The sequence below is a fragment of the Protomyctophum parallelum genome (genome assembly GCF_964188405.1).
Source record: "Protomyctophum parallelum genome assembly, chromosome: 10".
Taxonomy (NCBI): domain Eukaryota; kingdom Metazoa; phylum Chordata; class Actinopteri; order Myctophiformes; family Myctophidae; genus Protomyctophum; species Protomyctophum parallelum.
The window spans coordinates 465,432-490,853 of NC_139704.1; the positions used below are offsets into that span (position 1 = coordinate 465,432).

At 42.4% G+C, this 25,422-nt stretch overlaps 1 protein-coding gene across 1 annotated transcript; it reads right to left on the reverse strand.

Moving 5' to 3' along the window:
- Positions 1–694: 694 nt before the first annotated feature.
- LOC310865536 (potassium channel subfamily K member 1-like) lies at positions 695–25,422 on the reverse strand. The gene is made up of 4 exons (XM_083774688.1): positions 24,802–25,422; positions 16,471–16,624; positions 14,054–14,295; positions 695–1,290 (listed from the first exon to the last, which is right to left on the reverse strand). Exons 1-4 carry the CDS (start codon positions 25,157–25,159, stop codon positions 998–1,000), a joined length of 1,047 nt encoding a protein of 348 aa, XP_083630814.1. The 5' UTR covers positions 25,160–25,422; the 3' UTR covers positions 695–997.

Consider the following 25,422-nt stretch of genomic DNA (forward strand, 5'->3'; position numbering starts at 1 on the left):
GCATGAGAATATTCAAGACCCACTCTGCCCTGGAGCCTAATTTATACTGCGTCGCACAGCGATGCTGCACGACTGAAATAGTCAACCTTCAAGCACATACATAACACATGAGCTAGTAGGTCGGCTTATTTCCGACGAGGTGTGCCATTAGTGCATATTTCTCCTTTATAAAACGTTCACATTGTCGTCCCTGAATACAGGCAGGCAAACGTACCAGGGGTGAAGGCGGTGACGAGACGCGGACAATGTCTCTTATTTCACCCCAGGTCCGTTCGCATGGATACAGGATAGGTGGGCACTATAGTAGGGACATCTTGGCACCTCGATGTGAAATTGGCTATTTTGTCCAAAATGATAGCATTGAAGAAAGGAGGCTACTTGCTAGGTTCACGAGCATTCATTTAAATAGCATTTATCTATAAATGCCCCAAGTCTCTGTATGTATGTCTGTGTGTAATACACGTAACTCGAGAACCGTTAGCCCCACCGGCTTCAAATTCGACACGCGCGTTCCACACCACCGCAGGGAGTGCAGTGCCCCATGTCGAGTCGGTCGGACCCGCGGTTTGCCTAGAACCGCCACAAAAAAAAAAAGTCCAGTGTCCATATATGGAGACGGCCTGTTCTGACCTCACAACACTCCATATTTGGGCATGCCTGACAAAGAACTCCATATATGGAGCATAAAGGGGACACAGACATAATATCTGGGTGGGGGCATGCATTTCCAACCTGCATCGTTCCAAGTAGGCCAGTGCCCAACGGGCACCGCTCTAGATTAAATAAATAGCAGAGCAAAAAGATAAAACGGAATGACTGACAGGTTTAGCAGGTTTTTATAGTAATCTGCGACCTACAGTCGCAATTACAATTTTTTGAGTGGACAAAATAGCCAAGTCTACATTGAGGTGCCTATGGCCCACCTATGCTGCTACCGTTTGCATGCTTGGAAGAAAATAAATCAGGGTGTTGTCCTCACTTTCGGGTGGTAGTTACGTCATTCGATCATGTGGTCGTCTCCGTTGTTGGAGGCCAGCACCACCACGGGTCTCAGGTAGGCCTGGAGCTTGTCCTCGACGCCTCCTCCTCCGGGCGCCGCAAAGGTGGTGACGCCGCTGCTCTCGGACACGGTGGTGAAGGCCAGGTGGTCGTGCTCCAGGATGGCCAGGCGGTCCTGCGGCTTGCTCTCCTTCTTCAGGTAGAACATCTTCCTCAGCCGCTTCAGCTGCTGCAGCTCACAGAAGGTCTCCAGCACCACCAGAATGACGATCAGACCCAGGATCAGATACACTGCATCCACGCACACGCACACACACACACACACACACACACACACACACACACACACACACAGTGTAATTTTGTTGTGTTATTTATGTAGAGGAACACAAGGGAAATACAGGTTTGTTTTTACAGTGAAGACTGACAGGGAAGAGGGAGGGAGAGACAGAGAGAGACATGCAGCAAAGGTCATCATGAACGGGACTCGAACACGCAACGTGCGGTCAGGCCAGAGCCTATAGTGCCATGCGCCTGGACCGCTATTTCAGCGGGCGCCAATGGAATGGCTCCCTGCTCGGCCCTCAGCATCAAGGATTGAATTGGGGGGTTAGATCAACTATAAATGATTCCCGAGCTCGGCATGGCTGCGGCTCACCGCACCATTAGATGGGTCAAATGCGGAGAACAAATCTGGCATACAGCAATGTGACAAATAGGACTTTATATGTATATATTTATTTTGGCACAGCAGGTTATAGGATACATATTTACTCATAATCATAATGATCCCTTTTTTAAGACAAGGAAAATAAGAAAGACTCAATACATCAACAACAAAATAAGAAACACCTACACTCAATACATCAACAACAAAGCATAGAACATGAACTAAAAGAACAGAAAACAAGAACGAACTGAGGACAATAGAGCGCCCCCCCCCCTTCAGTCCCGCCCCCCTTTCATGACGACGACAGGCCCAGGAAATAATTCCCAATGCATTTTTCCCAAAAATTATTTATTTAAAAACATTTTAAGCGTCTTACAAAGCCAACTCGAGTTGTGACAAATCATGACAACAAACAATATTTTGGACCAAACAAATAATTACAAGAAGAAAAACAACAACAAAAGTGTTGGCCTGGCATAGTCATGAAAGGGGGCGCGACTGCGACGCTCTATAGACACAAGAAAGTAAGAGAGAGAAAACTAGATAAAGTGCCCCTCGGGGCACAGGTCTCCACCAGGGCAGGTCAGGTTGTGGCCTCCTGGTAGAGCTATAATAGGCCAATGTGAAAAGGGTGCCATTTCTTCTTACGCCTTGGATGGCAATTGGATGATTTGAGGCATTTTGTTCCACAAATGTGTTTAGCAAGAATCCACCTGGCGTTATAACAGACCAATGTGAAAAGGGTGGGATACATTCCTCAGCCTAGTAGGGAAGTCTGTGAAAGATTTAATTTTAGCCAATTAGGATGGAATATGAAATATCGGACAGATCCGGCTTGAACACATGACTATAGAGATAGTGTGTAACAATTTGCAGGATTTTTGTACAGAATCTGGAGGAGTAATATAAAAAGAAATGTTTTTCAAAAGCCGGCCTCCTGGTGGCGCTATAACAGGCCGTGCAGAGGTTCATGTTGGCATCCAGGGAGTGTGGAAAAATTGACATCGACCGGGTTAACGGTGCCGGAGATTAGCTGTACACAGACGGATGAACACACGGACGGACGGACACACACACACGGACGGAGTGCAAAACATACTTTCAGCCTTCAGCCTGGTGGAGACAAAAAAGGATAAAATAATTAGTGCCATAAATCAGGTAGCTTTAAGGTACGGCCATGACAGCAATGGTAGGAAAATATATATATAATATTAATCATATTCAGATATTCGGTCAACTGTTTCCTATATTCGGTTTCGGCCAAGAATTTCCCTTTCGGTGCATTTCTAAAAATAATGGATCATTAGTTATTTTTGCATTAGTGCAAAACAATGAATCAGTTATAACAGTACAGTACAAAATGTTGCGTTTAATCACATGGTTGAGTCCCTTTACATTATTTGAAATTATTTTATTTTATTAGCATTATTGTTACCTTGAGATATTGACATAACGACGTTATTTATTTGTAACATATAGAAGCAAAATTAACTCGTATAATCTTGAAAACCCCAAGAAAATCAAAAAAAAACATACCATAACAGCAGCTCTCAACAGTCTAATTTCCCACCCCCAAATAACAGCAGTCGCTGTTGGTTTCATGCACGTTATATTTCAATGATTTCGATTTTCATCATGAGACCACAGACCTGTATAGACGATGATTCCTCGACTTCCTCCCAGCTGTGTATGAGAGCTCGGGCCTCTTCTGCCTTGCTATAGTTAATGCCTTCATGCTTGAAGGCGAGAGTGGCAGGGAAAATCATACAAAATGCAGGACTTTAACTTAAACTTTAATAGCTTTCATTTTAAAATATACCGGTACTTGGATTTTATGCATTGATTAGTTATACATTAACGAGTACGTTTTTTTTTGTACTTTATAAATACTTTAAACAGAAAATGAATAATCGATAGTTGAAGTCTTATGACAGAGTAGGCCCAGAGTAACCTGCATGCACTCATGAGTCTATACAATTCCCACAACACTGTTTATTTTTGCCAAAAGGTAAAAATACTATCAAAAAAAAAAAAAAACTGTTATTGACCTATAGGAACACTAGAGGGCAGTGTGTAGCTTGCTGCAGAAGCAGAGCAGTGTGGGAAGGCTTGAAGTTGCAGGTGAAGAGCAAGAAAGGAGAAGCAGGGGAAAGCAATGCCTGGATATTGTGGATATTACCCCGACCAGGCCAGGTCTGTCGGGTGGAAAACTCATATGACCAAAACTGTTACTTTAAGTTTTCAGGATTCAAATAAATAAAATAGCAAAAAGTAGCAGATTGACAAGCTCAAAACATGTCGGGAAGGATCTGCTACTGTTGATGCTTTTGTGTGACGTTGTAGTATGATCAAGAAGGGCTTTAATTATAAAACACAAAAGGTAGAGAAGTAGCAGTTTTTGTATTGACTTGTACATTCCTTTGAAATGTACTCATTCTACATTCTGTGAAATAAAATGTTCAATCAATCAATCAAAACTGGGAACCAACCACAGATGAACACTGGCTGCCACTATAGAACCTTATAAACATCATGATTTGTAGGCAAAGAGAGACTGTACATACAATTTGCACAACGACACAGATATCATACCACAACACAAGGAAACGCAGCCACAGGGCGCAAATGCGTAGGGACAAGTTAACTTAAGCGGCACATTCCTTAGGTATGAAGTGTGTCAAAAAATAGGCTTCAATTGACCTAGATGTACGGCAATGGCGCTGAAAGAAGCTGTTTTTCTTCACACGAGAGAGTGTCGCTGGCTGGGGCAGAGGACCCACGGTGAAGGACCCTGGTGATGCCCCAGCCTCGAGTGTCTGTGCCTGGGCCAGAGCTAACCCAGGGCGCGGGCGGTGGATGCGCGCGCGCGTGCGGCGCTTCACACGCGAGAGTGTTAAAACGTTAGAGTATGGAAGAGTCCCAGGGGCGGGCGGTTCTTTATGCCGCGGGACACCACGCCTTAAGGCCCAGGAGGGGTGCTTAAGGGTGGGCACACGGGGACAGGCGGAGCGCCTGGTTCCCCCTGGCAAGTTGTTAAAACGTTAGAGTATGGAAGAGTCCCAGGGGCGGGCGGTTCTTTCGGCCGCGGGACGCCACGCCTTAAGGCCCAGGAGGGGTGCTTAACATACTCCAAATACTCAAATTGGACAAAATTGCATTGTATTAATTTCTAAAAGTTAAATAGTGAGGCTTTGTGTGTGTTTGTGTGTGTGTGTAGGCGGCGCTACAGTACCAGTTTCATGGCTACGGTCTACTCGCAAAATAACACCAACAACACAAACTCTTGGTTGCTGTTCAATGTCAGAGAGAGACAACAATGTATGTTTATTTTAATGTCAAATAACTTGCAGTACAAAGTTACTGACCGGTGACCGCTGGTCGTGTGGGTTATCCCAGTTTTTATTTTTCTATTATGAACTAGCCACTAGCTTAAATCCACCAGAAGAGTGCCATGGTTTCTTTTTCCTTAGTTGCAAGTTTACAGTCCCCCACCAAAGAGCACCTTTGTTTTTCTTTACTTGCACCCAGACCCTTTCCTTTTAGAAAGTTGTGTTATTCACCATTGTCTTTCCCCCAAACCCATCATTCACTTGTCGACGGTAAGAACCCAGGCAACAGAGACAAGAGAGAGATTGGAGCACAAGAAGATGCTTGACACCCCAACACCAGTCTGTACCGGAAAATGATCAATGCTGAACAGAAAACAAAAAGGTGAAGCAAAAGTTATTTGCGGGAATAAAAATCAAAACCAGCAGTTGGCTTTGTATTGCAGGCAAGACTAAACAACAGCCCTCGGTGAGAACACTCTCAGACCCTCGACAACGAGACGCTACGTCTCTCAAACATTCACCACATCATGTGATGCGATACCTTCTTGACCTTCTTCAGGTAGAACAACTTCCTGAGCTGTTTTAACGGCTTCAGCTGACCGAACGTCTCCAGACCCACCAACAGTACAACCAGACCCAGGGTCAGATACACTGCACGCACACACACACACACACACACACACACACACACACACGCAAAGCGGAAATGGATTATGTCAGATACAGTAGGCCTTGTAGTAGGGTTGGGCAATATGGAATATCACTATATATTCTTTTTGCTTATATCGAGAGTGACGATAATATCATAAAACAGCCAAATTACCCGATCTACCAGTTCCCAATGCGTCGCAATGTGACACATTGCAAGCTTGTATTCTAGATCAGGTATTTTGGCCATTTTAGAAAATGTTTAAAAATGCAGATAGAATCCCAGCAAAGACACACTTGTGCCATATCACAAATTAAACAATATAATATTGATATATTGCCCAGCCCTACTATGGAGAGCCCATAGTGTTGATTTTGAAAGAAAAAGAAAAAGTCACAATTTGAAAATCATCTCTTACCTTCAGCATGGTTAATTAGCCAATCAGCCACACAGAATGTGTTAATGGTCTACAAGGACACCAGGGGGCAGTGTACAGCTTGCTTCTTTCACAACAGCATAGCAAAGCTGTGTGCTAATGTTGCATGTAGTTAGTTAAAAGTATTTAATTTACTTTTATTCAGCTACTCCATGCTTCACAAATAAGCATACAAATACAGTGATCGACAGTACCAAAGTATACAATTATATGAACTTACAGTATATGTACTTTACTTGAGCATTTGTGGGTATATATATTTTTTGTCTGGAAAATCTATGTCTAAAAAACAAAAAAATTGTCCATCCCTGTCAAAATATAGTTTAGTCTCCCATGCAATAATTAAACACATTAAAAGAAAGCATAGAAAGCTTAGCTTTTTTTGTTTTATGTCTCAATAAATGATTGCATATGCGCTACCTGTGTGTGAGGTTGTGTACCAACACAACCTCTTTTGGCTGCAGTTCAATGTTAACAGACGTACCTACTGTAAAAATGTTTTTGTTTGCACATAGCTTATCAAAGTATGAAGTTATTTCTTCCCTCATTTCTTCTCAAAAATACCATTTCAATTTAGATTATTCGTTGTGCTATAAGCTTAGAACCACTCCCATCATTCTGGTCTATTCTCTACTTTTCTAGTTTAAACAACCCTGGCAGAGACAACAGAGAGACGTTAATACCAGATGAGTAACACACAAGTTAGTAACACAAAACAACCAATGCAAATGAGGAGTGAAAATATGATAGAAATGAAATATGAACCAAGATTATAATTGGTGAAAGAAAAAGGAAAACGGCATGTGGCCTTGTGTAGTACAGAGTGCTGCAAAATGAAACAGACCCCAGTGAGCATTCACATTTTACTTCTTTAGCTGATGGAACTAAAGGAGCTGATGATGGTGGACTCTTACCATTAAAACACATTGACTGCCATTGACGTAAAGTTATGCCATCTCAAATCAGACTGCCATTGACGTAAAGTTATGCCATCTCAAATCCAATGCTTGACTGCCATTGACGTAAAATTATTACACATCGTCCACATATCAGCTGAAATACAAGTACGCAGGCCAAAGGTCAGGGTCACCGTGCCTATGATGAATAGTTGACAGAGGAGTGGACAGGGGAGGTCTAATGCTGCATATTCAGCTTCCCCATGTCCGCTTTTGGGGCGGTTCAGTTTGTGACATCCCGTGTTTTATCCGTGCCACCCACTTCTGTGGGTGTTTGTATTGTTTTTAACAACCTGTCAAAGACTATGTCAAGGCCAGGCATACATTCAACAGTGATCCTATAAAGATATATATATTTTTTTGATAATTACAATTGCCGATCTAGAAGCTCACAATACAATACGTTGCGTGAGAACTTGTAGAGCAAGTAAAAAAAGAAAAAAGAAACTTGCCCCGAATGTGAATTATGAACGCCAGGGTTGAAGTGGTTAAATATTGTCAGTGCAAACACACAGCCTTCAGGGAAACAGAACTGTAAATATCTGCTGGCATTTCATATTCAATACACGTATACAAGTTTTCTGAAAAACAGGAGATCTTTTTAAAATGTTTGAATACTTGTACATACATACTGTACAGGCCGGGTTCCCGGCCTGAAGGGGTAAAACGCCAAAAGGGGTTCCCGCCCCGAGAATGGGATAATATATGAAGGAATATTCAGAATGCCCAGAATCAACTGGTTGCTAGAATCCATGGCTGTGCATACTGTACAATCTACTGTACAATCTTCGATCTACTGACAATCTAACCTAGTGCCAATTGGTACCATTTTGACTATTTTCTAATATTCAATCGATAACTTTTTAGGTGATTTATTTCGGAACTATACTTACTTCCATATATACCGTGAGTTTGTGTGATTAATTTGCATTGATTGAAACTGCCGTTATTGTTATGAATGCACAACGAGCGCGATTATAGCGAGGCAATGAATCGACAGATTCATTAAAATAATCAAGTAAATACGTTTTGATGTGAATTTGTGAAATAATCGCGTCTTTTTCGTATATAGTTTATTTGTGTCGCTCCTGGTGTAATAATGACCTTTATTTGACAGGAGACCTCCAGGGGTCTATACTCGGTCCTCTCCCGTTTGTGCTCTACTACACAATATATGAATTATACGTTGTGAGCTTGTAGACCTTTCTCTACTACACAATATATGAATTATACGTTGTGAGCTTGTAGACCTGTTCTACTACACAATATATGAATTATACGTTGTGAGCTTGTAGACCTTTCTCTACTACACAATATATGAATTATACGTTGTGAGCTTGTAGACCTGTTCTACTACACAATATATGAATTATACGTTGTGAGCTTGTAGACCTTTCTCTACTACACAATATATGAATTATACGTTGTGAGCTTGTAGACCTGTTCTACTACACAATATATGAATTATACGTTGTGAGCTTGTAGACCTGTTCTACTACACAATATATGAATTATACGTTGTGAGCTTGTAGACCTGTTCTACTACACAATATATGAATTATACGTTGTGAGCTTGTAGACCTGTTCTACTACACAATATATGAATTATATATTGTGAGCTTGTAGACCTGTTCTACTACACAATATATGAATTATACGTTGTGAGCTTGTAGACCTTTCTCTACTACACAATATATGAATTATACGTTGTGAGCTTTTAGACCTGTTCTACTACACAATATATGAATTATACGTTGTGAGTGTGATGATCATGATCAGTATCTATTATCTTTAACCACAAGGTGTCAGTGTCTGTAGTGTCTGTGTCAGTAGTGAAATCCATATAAGGGCACACAGAGACAGGAAGTCAGATCAGATAGAGTTCATGTCAAGAACAAACATTTGTATACCTGTTTGATTGAATAAAGAAGCCTTGGAGTCAAAGTACTTGGTCATCATTGAATCAACAAACAGAACATGGTACCAGGAGTAAAAACTCAACTATAAAGCAAAGAAGAAATTGCCGCAATCAACATGGATATAGATAAACCAGAGCGTTTGAAGCTGACTGGGAATGTCGACAGCAACTGGCGTGCCTTCAAACAGCAATTCCAGCTGTATATTGCAGCTATGGGACTGGAAGAAAAGTCGGATGCAAGGAAAGTAGCATTACTTCTTACAATGGCAGGCCCACAAGCTATTGAAGTTTACAATACGTTTGTCTATGAAGAGCCAGATGACAAAAGTAAATTGGATAAAGTGCTCGAGAAGTTTGATGCACATTGCTCTCCAAAGAAGAATGAGACATACGAGAGATATGTATTTCGTTCTCGAGTGCAGCAACAGCGTGAGCCTTTTGATAGTTTTCTCACTGATCTGAAGCTAAAAGCTCAGACATGCAACTTTGGTACTCTGAGGGACTCCATGATACGGGACCAAATTGTTTTCACTGTGGAGGATAAGAAACTCAGGGAAAGGCTACTGAGGGAAACTGAGCTGACGCTGGATGGAGCAATAAGGATCTGTCATGCAAGTGAACTGTCCCAGATGCATATAAAGACATTCAGTGAGATGGGGACATACGGCGCAACCAGCGTAAGTGACAGGGCTGTGTGCGTGATTTCAAGAGGAGGAGAAAGACGCACACAGACACGCCCTGCACAGCAGCAAATGAGCGATGCAACATTCCACTGCAAAAGGTGTGGTTCACAACACGGACCCAGACAGTGTCCAGCGTTTGGTAAGCAATGCTCTAACTGCCATGGCAATAACCACTTTGCTAAACAGTGTTTCTCAAAAGGAAAAGAGAGAAAGAAAGGGAGAACTGTAAATGTAGTGGATGACAGTGATCAAAGTGATGATTTGAGTGACACATTTTTCGTTGGCATGGTGAACTGTGAAGATGAGCCTGTAAAAGAGGTTAATGCCATTAAGCAAGATAAATGGACAGCACCACTGCAGATAAATGGAACTTTGGTCACTATGAAACTAGACACTGGTGCAAAGGCAAATTTAATCAGCATGTCAGATGAGGCCAAAAATACAGAGAAAGACACTTGCACTGAAAGACTATAATGGAAAAATAATTGACAGTATAGGAACATGTAAACTGAAAGTCACTGTCAAAGGCAAAGTGCACCACCTACTGTTCTCTGTTGTGGCTGAAGAACGTGATTCACTGCTAGGTGACAAATCATGTGAAAGTTTGGGCCTAGTGAGAAGAGTGTATCGCATCAATACAGCTGTAAATGTGAAAAGTGAATCTGTGGACTCCATTGTAAAGAACTATGCCGAAGTCTTCAGTGGTTTTGGTTCGTTGCCATTCACATACAAAATACAGCTGAAAGAAAATGCACATCCAGTTGTGCATGCCGCACGTAGAGTTCCAGCTCCACTCAAAGATGGTGTAAAGAAAGAGCTGGACAGGATGACAACATTGGGAGTAATTAAAAAGATTGAGGAACCAACAGATTGGGTCAACTCCATGGTGTGTGTAAAGAAGAAAAATGGAGACCTGAGATTATGCATGGATCCAAAAGATCTCAATGAGAACATTAAGCGGGAGCACTATCAAATTCCAAAACGTGAGGAGATCACGAGGGAGATGGCGGGTGCCAGGTACTTTTCAAAAATGGATGCATCACAAGGTTTCTGGCAGCTGAAATTAGATGAGGACAGCACCAAATACTGTACCTTTAATACACCTTTCGGGAGATATTGTTTCCTAAGACTCCCATTTGGAATAATCTCAGCTTCTGAAATTTTCCACAGAGCAGTGGAACACATCATTGAGGGGCTAGAAGGTGTGAGATGTTATGTTGATGACATTGTCTGCTGGGTGTCCACAATCCAGGAACACAATGAGCGGCTAATAAAAGTGATGGAGCGAGTGCAAAAGTATGGGCTAAAGCTCAACCAAAAGAAGTGTCAGTTTGGAGTTCAAGAGATTGTCTTCCTGGGAGACAAGCTCTCTGCACAAGGTGTAGAGCCTGATCAAGAAAAAATAAAAGCCATACAGAGCATGCCAAGGCCCACAGACAAGTCAGGTGTGTTACGAATAATGGGCATGCTAAATTTCATTGGCAAATTCATTCCCAACTTATCAGTCAAAACATCCTGCATTCGTGAGCTACTGCATAAGGGAAATCTATTTAAATGGACAGCAACATGAGAGTGAGTGGGAGAATCTAAAAAATACACTGACCACTGCACCTGTATTGACTTTCTTTGACCCAAACAAGAGGATCAAGGTGTCAACAGATGCATCAAAAGATGGAATCGGTGGAGTGCTCCTACAGGCTGAAGGTGAGCATTGGAAACCAGTGGCCTATGCATCCAGAACCACGACAGAGACTGAATGCAGATATGCTCAAATAGAAAAAGAGTGCTTGGGCTTGGTGTTTGGTCTAGAGAAGTTTCACAGCTACATATATGGGCTACCCTCCTTCACTGTGGAGACAGATCATCGTCCATTAGTAGCGATTATCAAAAAGAACTTAAATGACATGTCACCAAGAATTCAACGTCTCATGATGAAGTTGCAGAGATATGACTTTGAGCTGGTATATACACCAGGAAAGCACCTGATACTTGCCGACGCACTCTCACGAGCACCTACAAGGAGGTATGAGAGTACAACAGATGAAGATGTTCAATGCCATGTGAACATGGTTTCTGCTGCACTTCCAGTGTCAGACAAGAAGTCCATGGAGATAGCTGTTGAAACATCAAAAGACACAGAGCTGCAGCGTGTCATGGAGAACATTCAGAATGGATGGCCTGTAGGAACCTGCCCACTGTTCTACCACGTCAGAGGTGAGCTCAGTGTTGTTGATGGACTGGTGCTGAAACAAAACAGAATTGTCATTCCACACAATTTAAGACAGGATATGCTACAGAGAATTCATGAAGGTCATCTCGGGATCGAGAAATGTAAAAGAAGGGCGAGAGACACAGTGTACTGGCCTGGAATTAACAAAGACATTGAGAGAATTATCAGCAGATGTGAAACATGCCAGAAACATAGAAACAAGCAAACCAAAGAGCCTATGGTGCTAGCGGATGTGCCAACAAAACCATGGCAGAAAGTAGGAATGGACTTGTTTCATCTGAAGGGGAAAGATTATCTTGTTGTCATTGACTACTATTCCAACTTCCCTGAAATGGCATTACTCTCAAACACATCATCAAGCTGTGTCATTACACATGTAAAATCCATCTTTTCCAGACAAGGGATACCTAATGTGGCCCAGAGTGATAATGGACCTTGTTTCAATAGCAAGGAGTGGCAGAGATTTGCAGAACAGTATGACTTCAAGCACGTTACATCTAGTCCTCTGTATGCACAGTCAAATGGGAAAGCTGAAAAGGGAGTCCACATTTTAAAGCAACTGCTGAAGAAAGCTGTGGATAGTGACTCAGACCCTTACCTAGCTTTACTCACCTACAGAGCAACACCACTTGAATGTGGACTGTCACCTGCTGAGCTGCTGAACAACAGAAAGCTTCGTACTACATTGCCATGCATCTCAAATCAGCCAAATAAACATCTGGAACTGAAACTGGAGCAGAAGATACTACAACAAAAGATGAAGCAGAAGTCATTCTATGACAGAGCAGCAAAACAGCTTCCACCACTGTCAAGCAATGACACTGTTAGGATTGAAGAGCCTGGTGGATGGAAAACAAAAGCCACTGTTCTTCAAGAAGTAGCTCCACGATCGTTCACTGTGAGGACAGAGGAAGGACAGATCTTCAGACGCAATCGCCGCAGTCTTCTTAAAACACCAGAGACTGTTGAGGAGCTCAGTGAAGGACCGACTGAGTCTGAGTCCATCTCTCCACCTATCACAGATACACAAACACATACACAACCCACACCATCTACTCCTGTACTTAGGAGATCCACAAGAGAAAGCATAAAGCCTGACAGACTGATCTTGTGAAACAGACTGTTTAAAAAAGAAACTGCATTAAAAGACAAAAACAAAAAACATTGTAAAAAAGAAAAAAGAAAAAGCATTGTAAAATTGAAAATATTGTCCAAGGTTTATTGCAGGAAAGGAAAGTCAAATGATAATTTATGCTGACTACCTTAGAGTGTATTCGTTTTATACTTACTCTATGATTATTGCCTTGTGATGTGCTTAGAGAGAAATAGCATTATTAGATATTTCACAGAAAGGGAGATGTGATGATCATGATCAGTATCTATTATCTTTAACCACAAGGTGTCAGTGTCTGTAGTGTCTGTGTCAGTAGTGAAATCCATATAAGGGCACACAGAGACAGGAAGTCAGATCAGATAGAGTTCATGTCAAGAACAAACATTTGTATACCTGTTTGATTGAATAAAGAAGCCTTGGAGTCAAAGTACTTGGTCATCATTGAATCAACAAACAGAACAGTGAGCTTGTAGACCTTTCTCTACTACACAATATATGAATTATACGTTGTGAGCTTGTAGACCTGTTCTACTACACAATATATGAATTATACGTTGTGAGCTTGTAGACCTGTTCTACTACACAATATATGAATTATACGTTGTGAGCTTGTAGACCTGTTCTACTACACAATATATGAATTATACGTTGTGAGCTTGTAGACCTGCTCTACTACACAATATATGAATTATACGTTGTGAGCTTGTAGACCTGCCATTTACGTCAAATGTTTGCCCCTCAGTACAGGATGGGACACTAGGGTTTCTGTGGTTAAATAACACCTGTCATAGAGGAGAAATGTTGGTTTTGCCGGTTAGGAAACCTTTTCTGCCTTTATTGATATTACACAGTAGAGAGAGAGAGAGAGGAAACGGGGACAGAGAGATGAGGAGTGACACACAGGAAAAGGTCGTTGGGCTCGGGCCTCGAACCTGCGACTTGCCGCCAGGCTGCATTAGACAGCCTATATGTGGTATGTGCCTTAACCGCTTGGCCAGCGGTGCCCTAAAAAAGAAAAAAACTTTCCTTTTTTCGCGACAGCCCTACCAAATCGGTACTGAATACTCACACGTGATGCCCACTTTGTAGAACTCTCTGTACTTCTGGTTGAGGGCCTCGCCAGGCACATAGTCTCCCAGGCCGATGGTGCTGAGCGATATGAAGCAGAAGTAGAAGGACTCCAGGAAGTTCCAGTCCTCCTCCAGCGCAGAGAAGATGGCGGCCGGCACCAGGAAGAAGGAGGCCACAGCCACCGCGGCTAGCGTCATGGCATGGACGATGGCCACCAGCGGCTTGGACAGCCCCCAGCGTCTTGAGGTGGACAGACAGGGATGCAGGGACGGCACATTGTTATAGTTTTAGTCGACTAAATATAAGACTTTAGTCGACTAAAGCTACAGTTAATTTTGTCAACAATAATAATTGTACTCTTTCACACCGGTTCCAGGTAGATCTGCTATTTCAGATTTAAAAAAATATATATATACACTGGTTTTTTTAAGAAATGTTTTGCAGTGACGGGGGTAAAGTAATGTAAAGTGTAAAGTAACCACGTACATTTACTTTAAGTACTGCACTTATTACTTGTTGTAACATTGATACTTTTAATTAGAGGCAGAGTCCGACCGATGCCATATGTTTGGGTCTGATGTCGATACAGATTTTAGAGAGACTTACTGTACAAACCTTATTGTTAATATCTATTTATTTGACGTTATACAAGTAGACGATTAAGATTGTAGCGTGCTCGTGTTCTGATAAACCCACATTAACCCATTCTGACCGGGCACCCATTTTGGTGTCAGCATCATGTTATGCTTTAGCTATTGAAAAATAGCAGATCTACAAGCTCATATCGCGCCACCGAGTGGCGCGCTACGAGCTTGTAGGTCTGCTATTTTTTGAAAAATCGAAGAACGACTGACATTTTTAGAATCTGATCTCAGGTCAGAATGGGTTGATCAGACCAGTGTGTGTCCAGTGGAAACCTCGTTATGAATCTGATCTCAGGTCAGAATGGGTTAAGAACAAGAAGTCAAGAACACACACACCACACTATAAAGCACAGTCAATCAGCAGCGCTCTACTCGCAGCGTGACACGTTGTGAGCTTGTAGATCGGCTATCGCGGACTCGCACTGCATGATAAAAAACCAAACCCACAATAATAATAATAAGTCAAGAACACTTACATTATCTGCATTGTACAAAACAAACTGTCTTCTTTAGTGTGGTAATTATCCTGCAGTAGTCCTATTTAAATTGTGACTGCTTGTTGGGAGCTCAGCTCTGCTTCTGTCAGAGCCAGAACGGCACTCGGTGTCTGTGTCCGTGTGCCTTTGTGTCTGTGTCTGCATGCGTGCACAGCTGCGGACCATAATAATTAGGAGATACCGAGAGAGAGAGAGGACGCTCGGAGACGGAGAGACATAGGAAGGAGAAATGTTTGACTAAGAGAATGTACACGTTGTTTGTTTAAAGTCTTTACCAGATTTGAGTGTGCCAACTGTGCTTGTGTGTGTGTGTGTGTGTGTGTGTGTGTGTGTGTGTGTGAGTGAGTGAGTGAGTGAGTGAGTGAGTGAACAGCGGAGCATGCTGCTGCGCTACATGTCAATGACTATAAACATCGGGAGTCGGGACATCGGATTAAATAAACACGGCCAATGTTGGGCATCGGCACCCACAATCACAGATACATCGGTGCGACCGATGTATCGGTCGGGCTCTACTTTTAATTAACCCCTTGATGGCCACGCTAATTAACAGTGGATTGTGCCTTCTACCAGCTCTATTCATCCGTGATATCACAATATATCTCATTTTAACGGGGCAAGTACTTAGACACCCAGTCCTGATGGTGGGCGGTAACTTCACCATTGACCGAATCTGGGCGTCGTAATTTCCAGTTAAACGGGTGTCAACGTTTTTTTTTTTTTAACATTGGTCCGGTTCCTATAGCAATGAGACACCGTTCCAACTATGGGATTGCAAATATAATCTCAGTGCAAACCAGTTGAAAGGAGGATTTTCAAACCTCTATAAATCGGACTCCAGGATCGCTGTCCTTGGTGGATTTAATTTGTGCCTTTGTACCGCGATGCTGCCGCCATGTAAAAGCTTCTGAAGAAAGGTAAACAGTGTGTGCTTGTTCCAATGATACTCGAGTGTGTGTAGTGAGTGTGTGTGTGTGTGTGTGGGGGGGGGGGGGGGGGGGGTGGGGGAAGAGGCCAACGCGTTTGTCTGGTTTGACTGCTGCTGCGGATCTTCATCATTATTAAACAAGACTCCTACTACAACTGAGAGTGCAGATTATTATTATTATTCTCTTTTCTATTATGTACTCTTTGAATCTGCACCCAGCACACGCCTGAACCTTTAAAAGACCTGCCTGATTTGAGCGAGCCTTTTCCCTTGATGTGAACTGGGGTTCATGCTAACAGCTAGCGGTAGAGCTGGAGTTAAGTGCTTTTTCCACCACTGCCTATACCTGCTGACGTAGGAGATGGGCCTCCGCGTGCTGAAGACCATGATCCTCTGCACCACAGCGGTGAGGAAGAGGAGGGTGAAGGGGATGCCGATCACCGAGTAGACGATGCAGAAGGCCTTACCCCCGTCGGACAGCGGCGCTGTATGGCCATATCCTGTACACACACACACACACACACACACACACAACAGACAGAAGATTGTTTAGACACACACACAACTCCATTCATCTCTGTACGTTCTGTTGAAAAATCGCGTCGCAAAACGTTGCGTGCTCGTGGATTGACTTACATTCGTGCATTTCTTTATATAGAATAAAATATTAAATTATTACATGCATGGCCATGGTATTACAGTGCTGCGCTATGAGCTTGTAGATCTGCAATTTTTGAACAGCCAAAGTATAAAAAATTGTTGAAGTGTTTTAAATGACACAGATGTTTTCCCAGGTTTTAATGGGTTAATGCCAATACCATTTACATCTTTAACCCATTCTGAACGGGCACCCATTTTGGTGTTAGCATCATGTTATGCTTTAGCTATTTAAAAATAGCAGATCTACAAGCTCGTATCGCGCCACCGAGTGGCGCGATACGAGCTTGTAGGTCTTCTATTTTTGAATAATCGAAGAACGACTGGTCTCAGGTCAGAATGGGTTAATCAGACCAGTGTGTGTCCAGTGGAAACCTCGTATGAATCTGATCTCAGGTCAGAATGGGTTAATCACAATTATTTGTTCAACAACGAGGTGCTACTATGAAAAGAGAAGGTGACATGTTCTGGAGAAGGTGTTGGTGTTACTAATGAAAAGAGAAGATGACATCATGTTCTGGTCAAGTGGACTTAGCGACAGTGTTAAACATTCCATGGCACTCTGACAGGACCATGTCAATTAGACTCATCATTCACTGGAGGAATTATTTGAGCGCGTTTGTGTGTGTGTGTGTGTGTGTGTTGGCGTGACGAGTCCCCTATTCAATTTAATTTCTGTATCAGTTCTGCAAATACAGTGCTTACAGTACGAGCCACTTCTGCAAACAAGCAGCTGTTTTAGAAGACATTTGAAAGTATCAGTTCTGGCCCAGACCTCACTAGGGTTATTATTACCACTTCCTCAGCAGAGCGAGATTTAGGTTCCGAGAAGAACCGTATCGGACTGAAACTGAGATAGACATAGCGTATGGAAACAAAACCAGAAACTGTGAAATATTGTCTGTCGGGTGGAAGGTCCAAAACAGGAGATATATATTATATATGATCTAGTCATACTGAGCCCTAGCTCTGGTCTGGTCGATAGCTCTAATGCCATTGCATTTAGAGCAATGTTACCGATGATATCCGGGGCTCGCATGAATGCAGACCAACCTCCCGTCTTTAGCGTAAATAAAAAGAACGTTTTTTCCTTCTCACCGATACAAACACTGTAGTAAAGTCAAATATCGTAGACATCTTATTACAGAACAGTTGACAGATGATGATATACACAGACAGTGCCGTAGGATGTATGCACAGGCAAACACATCCCCCCCCCCACTATGTCTCATTCCAAGTGTGTTTACAGGACCTACAGTACCATAGAATATACGTTAAGTCTTTTCTTTTTTTCTTTTTTGTTTATTACCGGTAAAATATTATACAACTTTTTTCGAACTTTTTTTTTTCCCTCCCCTCCCCCCAGAGTTCCCGCTCTGAAAGAGCCACAACCCCGGTATCTTGCACCATATGAAATATGAATATACGTTAAGTCTATACTATGGTACTGTAGTTGTTGAGCTGGTCATGGTAAAAGTAGTTCTCAAGTCAAAAATGTGTGGGCACGGTACCCTGATATATAATAACAATAGATAATAGATCACATCATCATCACCTTGTGAAAATGCCCGCATTGTTATCAAGGCATGTCAGGTATGAACACAGAGCGTCACTAACTATACCGGTCCCGTCACGAGACAGACAGAGCACCATGACGGTTCCTGTGTCGTGTGTCTACCATTTTAAGACCTGAGGCAGATTCTACAAATACCTTCTAAAAATAATCGATAGTTCTCACACTTGCAAGGTTTAAAAAAAAATGTTTAACCCATTTAGGCCTGAATTAAAAAAAAAAAAGTCTTCTGAAAGAATATATATTCAAAGATTTGTGCCGCATTTTCATGATTTTTCAAAAATAGCAGACCTACAATCTTGTAGCGTGCCACTCTGTGACAGAAACTTTCCCAGTTTTAGTGGGCTAGTCAACAGAGATGTGTGTTGCTGCTCTCTACAGCAGGTGATGTTTGAACCTAAAGGAACTGGCAGGTTGATCTACAACGGCTGATAATCTGTGTATTCCTGTATTCTGAAACATCAAAGATAAATACTGACAGACAGTGATAGCCCTAGATATATTAGGGACTTAAAGGTCCTCAGGAAAGCTCAAAGGGGTGCAATGGTTAATTGAACTAATCGATGTAATTGATTGTATGAAATAATGGGTAATCAATCATTTCATGAAATAATCTGTCCCTATTTTATGCCATAATTAGGCACAGATGTCCCCCAAAAAAGAGTTAAATTAGCCGTTCCACAAGCTCACTCAGTATTTTTTGTATGCCGCTGTTGTGTGACAAAGTAGAATATGGTCAGTGGCTAATCGGTTTGTTCTTTGTATACATACAAATATTTTTTTATTTTTAAAACATGCTTTTCGATTATTCAAATAACCAAAAAAAGAATAATGGCTAATATATTCTATGGTTGCAGCCCTAGACGGGACAAAACTTCCTGAGGAAACCTAATGTGGAACCTATTGTACACAGGTGATACACCAGTCCTGTATTCTGACCCCTCAAGCATAAATACTGCCATATGCTGTCAAGGGAGTCAAGGCTAGCCTCGGTCCCAGGCTTACTTATCTGCGAAAAGAAAAGCCTGGTCACAACCTAAGGCAGAGAAGCTATCCGCGGTTGTATCCTCCGGAACAGCCGTCAAATGTATTTCCCCCGGATACAATATTTCCCCGACCAATCACAACACTTAGAGAATGTAAACTGATTTGTAAAGCATCAACGATTTCACTTCCGCTAAAATCCCGCTGATAGTCTTTTCAGCTTAGGTCTAAAGTTCTTCCAAGAAACTGAATAATCTGCCAATCATAGTGTTTTGCGCAACACAAGATAAGAAAAGATAAAGATGGCCTATGCACTGCATTTTGTTCTGAATGATGGAACCAACCAAGTCATAATATAGGCAAAGTGTGCTGATAATATGTATCGTGTTAGGGTGACAATAGAGCGCTTTTCTTTCACACGTCGTTTTATTTTTACATGAATACATAGTTGCTTAAATACTTAGTCACTGTCAGTAAACAAAATCTTTGTTTGCACAGAATATACAGTACATAGTGTAGAGACAATAGCCTGTGGCATGTACTGTCCCTGGATTGTATGCCGTTTGGATTAAAGGGATAGTTCAGATTTTTTGAATTTAAGTTGTATGAAATACTTGCCATTAATATAGTGGTTGCAACTGTATTAATTGATTGCCTGAATCCCGTGGTGGGAGTTCTGCTCTGGTTTTGGTCAATATTAAGTAGTTCCGGTCATTTTGTGGGGGGCACTGGGGCCACGCAGTAAAAGTAAATTAATCCACAAAACGAACGTAATTTGTATTGTTGACCTATTTCTAAAATATTAGCGCGACTTTCGTTCAACTTTGACCCCTCTATCACATGGAACTATTTTTTGGGCGTAGTGATATGGACACAAAAAACATAGTTCCGTGTGATAGAAGCACTAATATTTTAGAAATAGGTCAACAATACAAATAACGTTAGTTTTGTGGATTAATTTACCTTTACTGTGTGGCCCCCAGTGCCCCCCACAAAATGACCTGAACTACTTGATATTTCACCAAAACCAGAGCAGAACTCCCACCACGGGACTCTGGCAATCAATTAATAGTTGCAACCACTATATTAATGGCAAGTATTTCATACAGCTTAAGTTCAAAAAAATTGAACTATCCCTTTAAGACACGCAGGAAGAAGTACTTTTAATTATTATTATTATTATTAATTTAATTATTATTTACCTAAGAATAAAAGGGAAAAAAGAAAAAAAGGGGGAAATGTAGCATTACCAGTGTAATACCAAATGTCAGAATAAGTACGGTACGTGAGTCTGACACCATCACACAAACACTACTGGGGATGAACAATCATGGGCTGGGCGGTCAGATTGCCCACGCCTCCCTACCTGCCCGGCCCGCTCACCTCACATTGAAAAGGTAATGGAACAACAAGGCACGTCAATCGCTTCCTGCATGAAAATCCCTTATTGTTGTTGCAGTTGCTAAAGGTGGGGCTGATTTTAACCCATAGCAGCACTAGCACTTGTACTATGTAGGTCCTCAGGTACACGGATACCCTATATCAGTGTGGCCACTTTGGACACAAATAACATGACTTAACCAAGCTCTTTGACTTCGGCAGTGGATCAGGGGTAGAGTGACCGGATGGGAACCACAAGGTTCCCAGTACGAACCCGGGCTCCCCAAGAGTTAGTGTCGAAGTGTTCTTGAGCAAGACTCTGAAGTCTGAACCCCTAATTACTCCCAATGTGCAGGTTTGTGCCTTGCATGGTTTCCTCCGGTATCAGTGTGTGTGTGTGTGTGTGTGTGTGTGTGTGTGTGTGTGTGTGTGTGTGAATAGTTGAAGGTAATGCACAATCTCTGTAAAGCGCCTTGGATAAAGGCGCTATATAAATGCACCCTTTACCATTACCGAAGAGTCTCTTCACCTTGACTGGGAGTTCTGCCATGGTGCCTTGGCAAATGCCAGGAGTCGACACATTTATGGAAGGATGATTATTGTTGCTTAAACATGTAACTTTATAAATTTGTCGGTGATAACATGCTAGTTGTTAAAAAGTTACATAGTGCTGCTTTAAGACATGATGCCTACTCTATCCTATCAGTAGTTCTCACACTTTCAACAGCAGAATGTACAAGTTCACAGTGTGGCACAAAGTGACGTGCTGTGAGCTTGTATATTTGCTATTTTGAATAGCCAACACTAAAATCTAAAATGACACAGAAGATGCTTTCCCGGTTTTAAACAGGTTAATTTCTTGATGTGCTGCTGGGTTGATTGCTAGCTTACAGGAGTACTTTCAACCTCACCTTCATGGTCCTTACCAGTGACGTAGACTCCATGGGGGGGGCGGGGCTGAATATGTACAGTATATTCGCCTAGTCGGTTCGTCCCGTGTGTACCTCGCCGTGACCGTTCGCGCAATTCTCGTCTTTGCATTGACTTTGTAACTAATCGCGCTGCTCTAACCATCCAAGTCTGAACGCACCTTAATTAACACCTCTTTTGTCTGGGCCCGGGGATGGTGGGGGGTGGGCCGCGTTGCCTGTCCGCTTGTACACATGCAGATCAGGCATTCAAATGCTAATCTTGTTTTCACCTGCCAGGTAGGGTACAGTACTGTAGTCGGCTTAGGCTACTTGTTCACAATGAAAAGGAGTAGCCTACCAGATTTAAACATGCTCTTCTGTTTATAATCTAAACACTGTGACACGTTTAAAAAATGTTACAAATAAGGGTTTAGAACCTAAACTCTTGGGTTTAGTGTTCGTCTCTGGTCCTTACTATGAGTCTGCTAACTCTGTGTTTCATTGGTGGGCTGTGGACAGTTCAGAAGCCTGCCTGCCTACCCATGACTTTATGATGAGGACGATGAGGATTCCAAGCTAATAGAAACCTAACTTAAGCCTTTCGTTTCCTGGAATATAGAAACTTTCCAACTAAAAGGTGTTATAGTACAGCGGCTAAGAGCCATATTGTGAGAGAACCTTTCACTCGGGGATACAAGCGTGAAATTTGGCATGAACATGCCTCTGGGTCACCTCCAACTTTTTCAACCGAGCCAACGCAAATTCCAAAATGGCGGCCATTTTTCAAGATGGCCGCCAAATAAAAAAAACCTTTTGTGGCGGTTCTGGACAACCGTGGGTGCGGCCGACTCGAGACTGGGCACTGCACTCCCTGTGGGTGTGTGGAACGTGTGTGTCGATGGGGCGAACGGTTCTCGGGTTACGTGGATTACAAATGTACACACGCACACAAAACTCGTGAAATATAGAAGATCATTGGAACGGTTGTTCGCTTGGTGATATAAGCGTGAAATTTGGCATGAACATGCCTCTGGGTCACCTCTTTAACTTTTTTAACCGAGCCATCCAAGAATACAATATGGCGGTGCTATTTCAAGATGGCCGCCACATCTAAATGTTAGCCTATGTCTACATTTCTTACAATTTTTAGGAAAGATTTCACCATTATAGATAGATAGATTTATTTATTTTTAATTTCAAAAACTATCTATCTATCCATCTATAATGGTGAATTTTTTCCTAAAATGGCCATATTGGATTTTTCGCTGGCTCGGTTAAAAAAGTTAAAGAGGTGACCCAGAGGCATGTTCATGCCAAATTTCACGCTTGTATAACCTTGTGAAAGATTCTCTCCCAATATGGCTCTAGCCACTTCAGTATGAAAAATAACAAAAAATAATAATAATAATAATAATAATATAAAGAATATTTTTTTTTTTACAAATCTATCCATCTATAATGGTGAATTTTGAAAAAGTTAAAGAGGTGACCCAGAGGCATGTTCATGCCAAATGTCACGCTTGTATCCACGAGTGAAAGATCGTTCCTATTATCTGCTGTACTATTACTGATAGCCACTAGGCAGGTTTCAGATCTGTCCACAGCCCTCCTCTGAGACACAGTGCGAGTAGACAGAAAATGTGCCATCTTATAAACCAGATTAGTGAGGACCAATTATAGATAGGTTGAAAATGGGGCGAAGTGCTCCTCAAAGTTACTTTGTACATCTGAAGGGAAGCTATGTCAGGTCCTTCTTTGTTCAGTGATGTGTTGGTGGCTATAGGGGGAGCCTACCTTTTAGCTGAGGAAGCCTACCGTAGTGGTTCTCAAAGTGGGGACCAGGGACCTTTGGGGTTCCTTGAGAGGAGTGCAAATGGACCCTTTACTGGTCTGCAACTGCAGCGTACAAATGGAACCACATTCCCAGAGTTACTTGTTTCCTTGAAATTAAAACATTTGAGAATCTCAGAGGCACTGGCCTACTATAAGGTTGAGAACTACCTCCATGTCTAGAATAGATGAGGTGGCCTCATAGGGTGGCCTACTGGGGCGGCCATAGCCGAGTGAGTAGAGAGGCTACCTGGGAAACAGAAAGGGCCCCAGTTCGCATCTCGGCCCTGGACTATGTGTCAAAGTGTCCCAGAGAAAGACACTTAACCCCTTACCGGTCTCCCCAAAGCACTGCCCCTGTAGTGCTCAACTGCTCACCACCGCTCCCGACACAGAATTGCAGATACCACATTTCATTGTACTGTACATCGTCTTGGCCGGGTGGAAACCTCACGTCCAAAACAGTCACTATAGTATTCAGTATTCAAATATAGCTAAAGTAGCAGATCTACAAGCTCAAACCGCATTTCGAGCTTGTGGATCTGCTACTTTTGATGCTTTTATGTGATGATGACGACTTGTGTAGTATGATCAGGTTGAGGTAGGGCACACATTTAACTTAATGAAGATATGGGGTTTCTGAACGACAGCAATTATATGATATGCAATGCAAATATGTACACTAGTCTGTGACTAATAAACCGCAAAGGAGTGCAGCAGACACAATTATTATTTATTATTATTGTAATGTCGGGCTGTCAAAATACTTCCTCTTTTACAATGAAGTTACAGTTTCGTTCTAATTTTGGCCTTTTTTAAGAGCATATTTTGTGTGTGGGTGTGTGTGTGTGTGTGTGTGTGTGTGTGTGTGTGTGTGTGTGTAATGTGCATTTATATAATTTGGTCAAAAACCAACAAAACTATTGAAGGAGAAAGAGCATATAAGAACTAAATATATATATTTTTTTGAAATTGCCATTATTAGCATTTTAATTAGATCTATGCTGTTATCCACAGTGACTGACAATTAAGGCAGAAAAAGTATCACATTGTAATAACTGTATTATGCAGAGAGAAGTGAACCATAGTGCATCAGGAAATTAGGATATCAGGTAAACAATGAAACTGGCAACGGTCTAGCGACTCTAGTCGAATGCCAGAAAGAAAACAAAAGTGTACACACACACACACACACACACACACACACACACACACACACACACACACACACTTCAACTGAACGATCTATTATGTATTTTTATCGAGTCTGATAAAAATACATCTATGATAGTCTTGACTATTTTGATCCAAAGACAACACACACACACACACACACACACACCTGTGGTGGACAGCACCGTGCTGGCGAAGAACAGCGCCGAGGTGAAGTCCCAGTTCCAGTTGGCCGAGGCGTTGTTGAGGATGGACACGCCGTAGTTGCTGGCCTCCAGCGCGCGGCGCAGGAACTCCTCCAGCCTGGCCTCGGACAGGCACTCGTTGTCCCGCAGGAACTGGCGCTTGACGTCGCGCAGCTCGCGCCGCAGCCGGTCCTCGTAGGGCAGCTCCACGGAGCTGAAGACCACGGCGCCGAACACCAGGTAGAGCAGGTAGCCCAGCACCAGCGACACGAAGTAGCACGACGAGCGGTGCGTGCGGAGGAGCCGCGCGCACGAATTCACGCTGCTTAGCGACTGAAGCATTTTATGGTCATTTATGAGAAAATAAATTAGCTCCTCTGTCCTCTCCTCCCCTCTCCTCCGAGGCTAGTATTTTAGGTGTCGTTCCAAAAATTCTACTCATATAAACGCAGAAATGTCTTCTTTCTCAGCCTCATACATGAAGCCCCTTCCTTCACGGACAAAGGGCTCTTAAAAATGTTCATTTCACGGTTAAAACCACCTAAAACGGCTCCTTTCGTGGACAAACAGCCCCTAAAAGCGCTCCTTTCGTTTGCCTCTTTGTG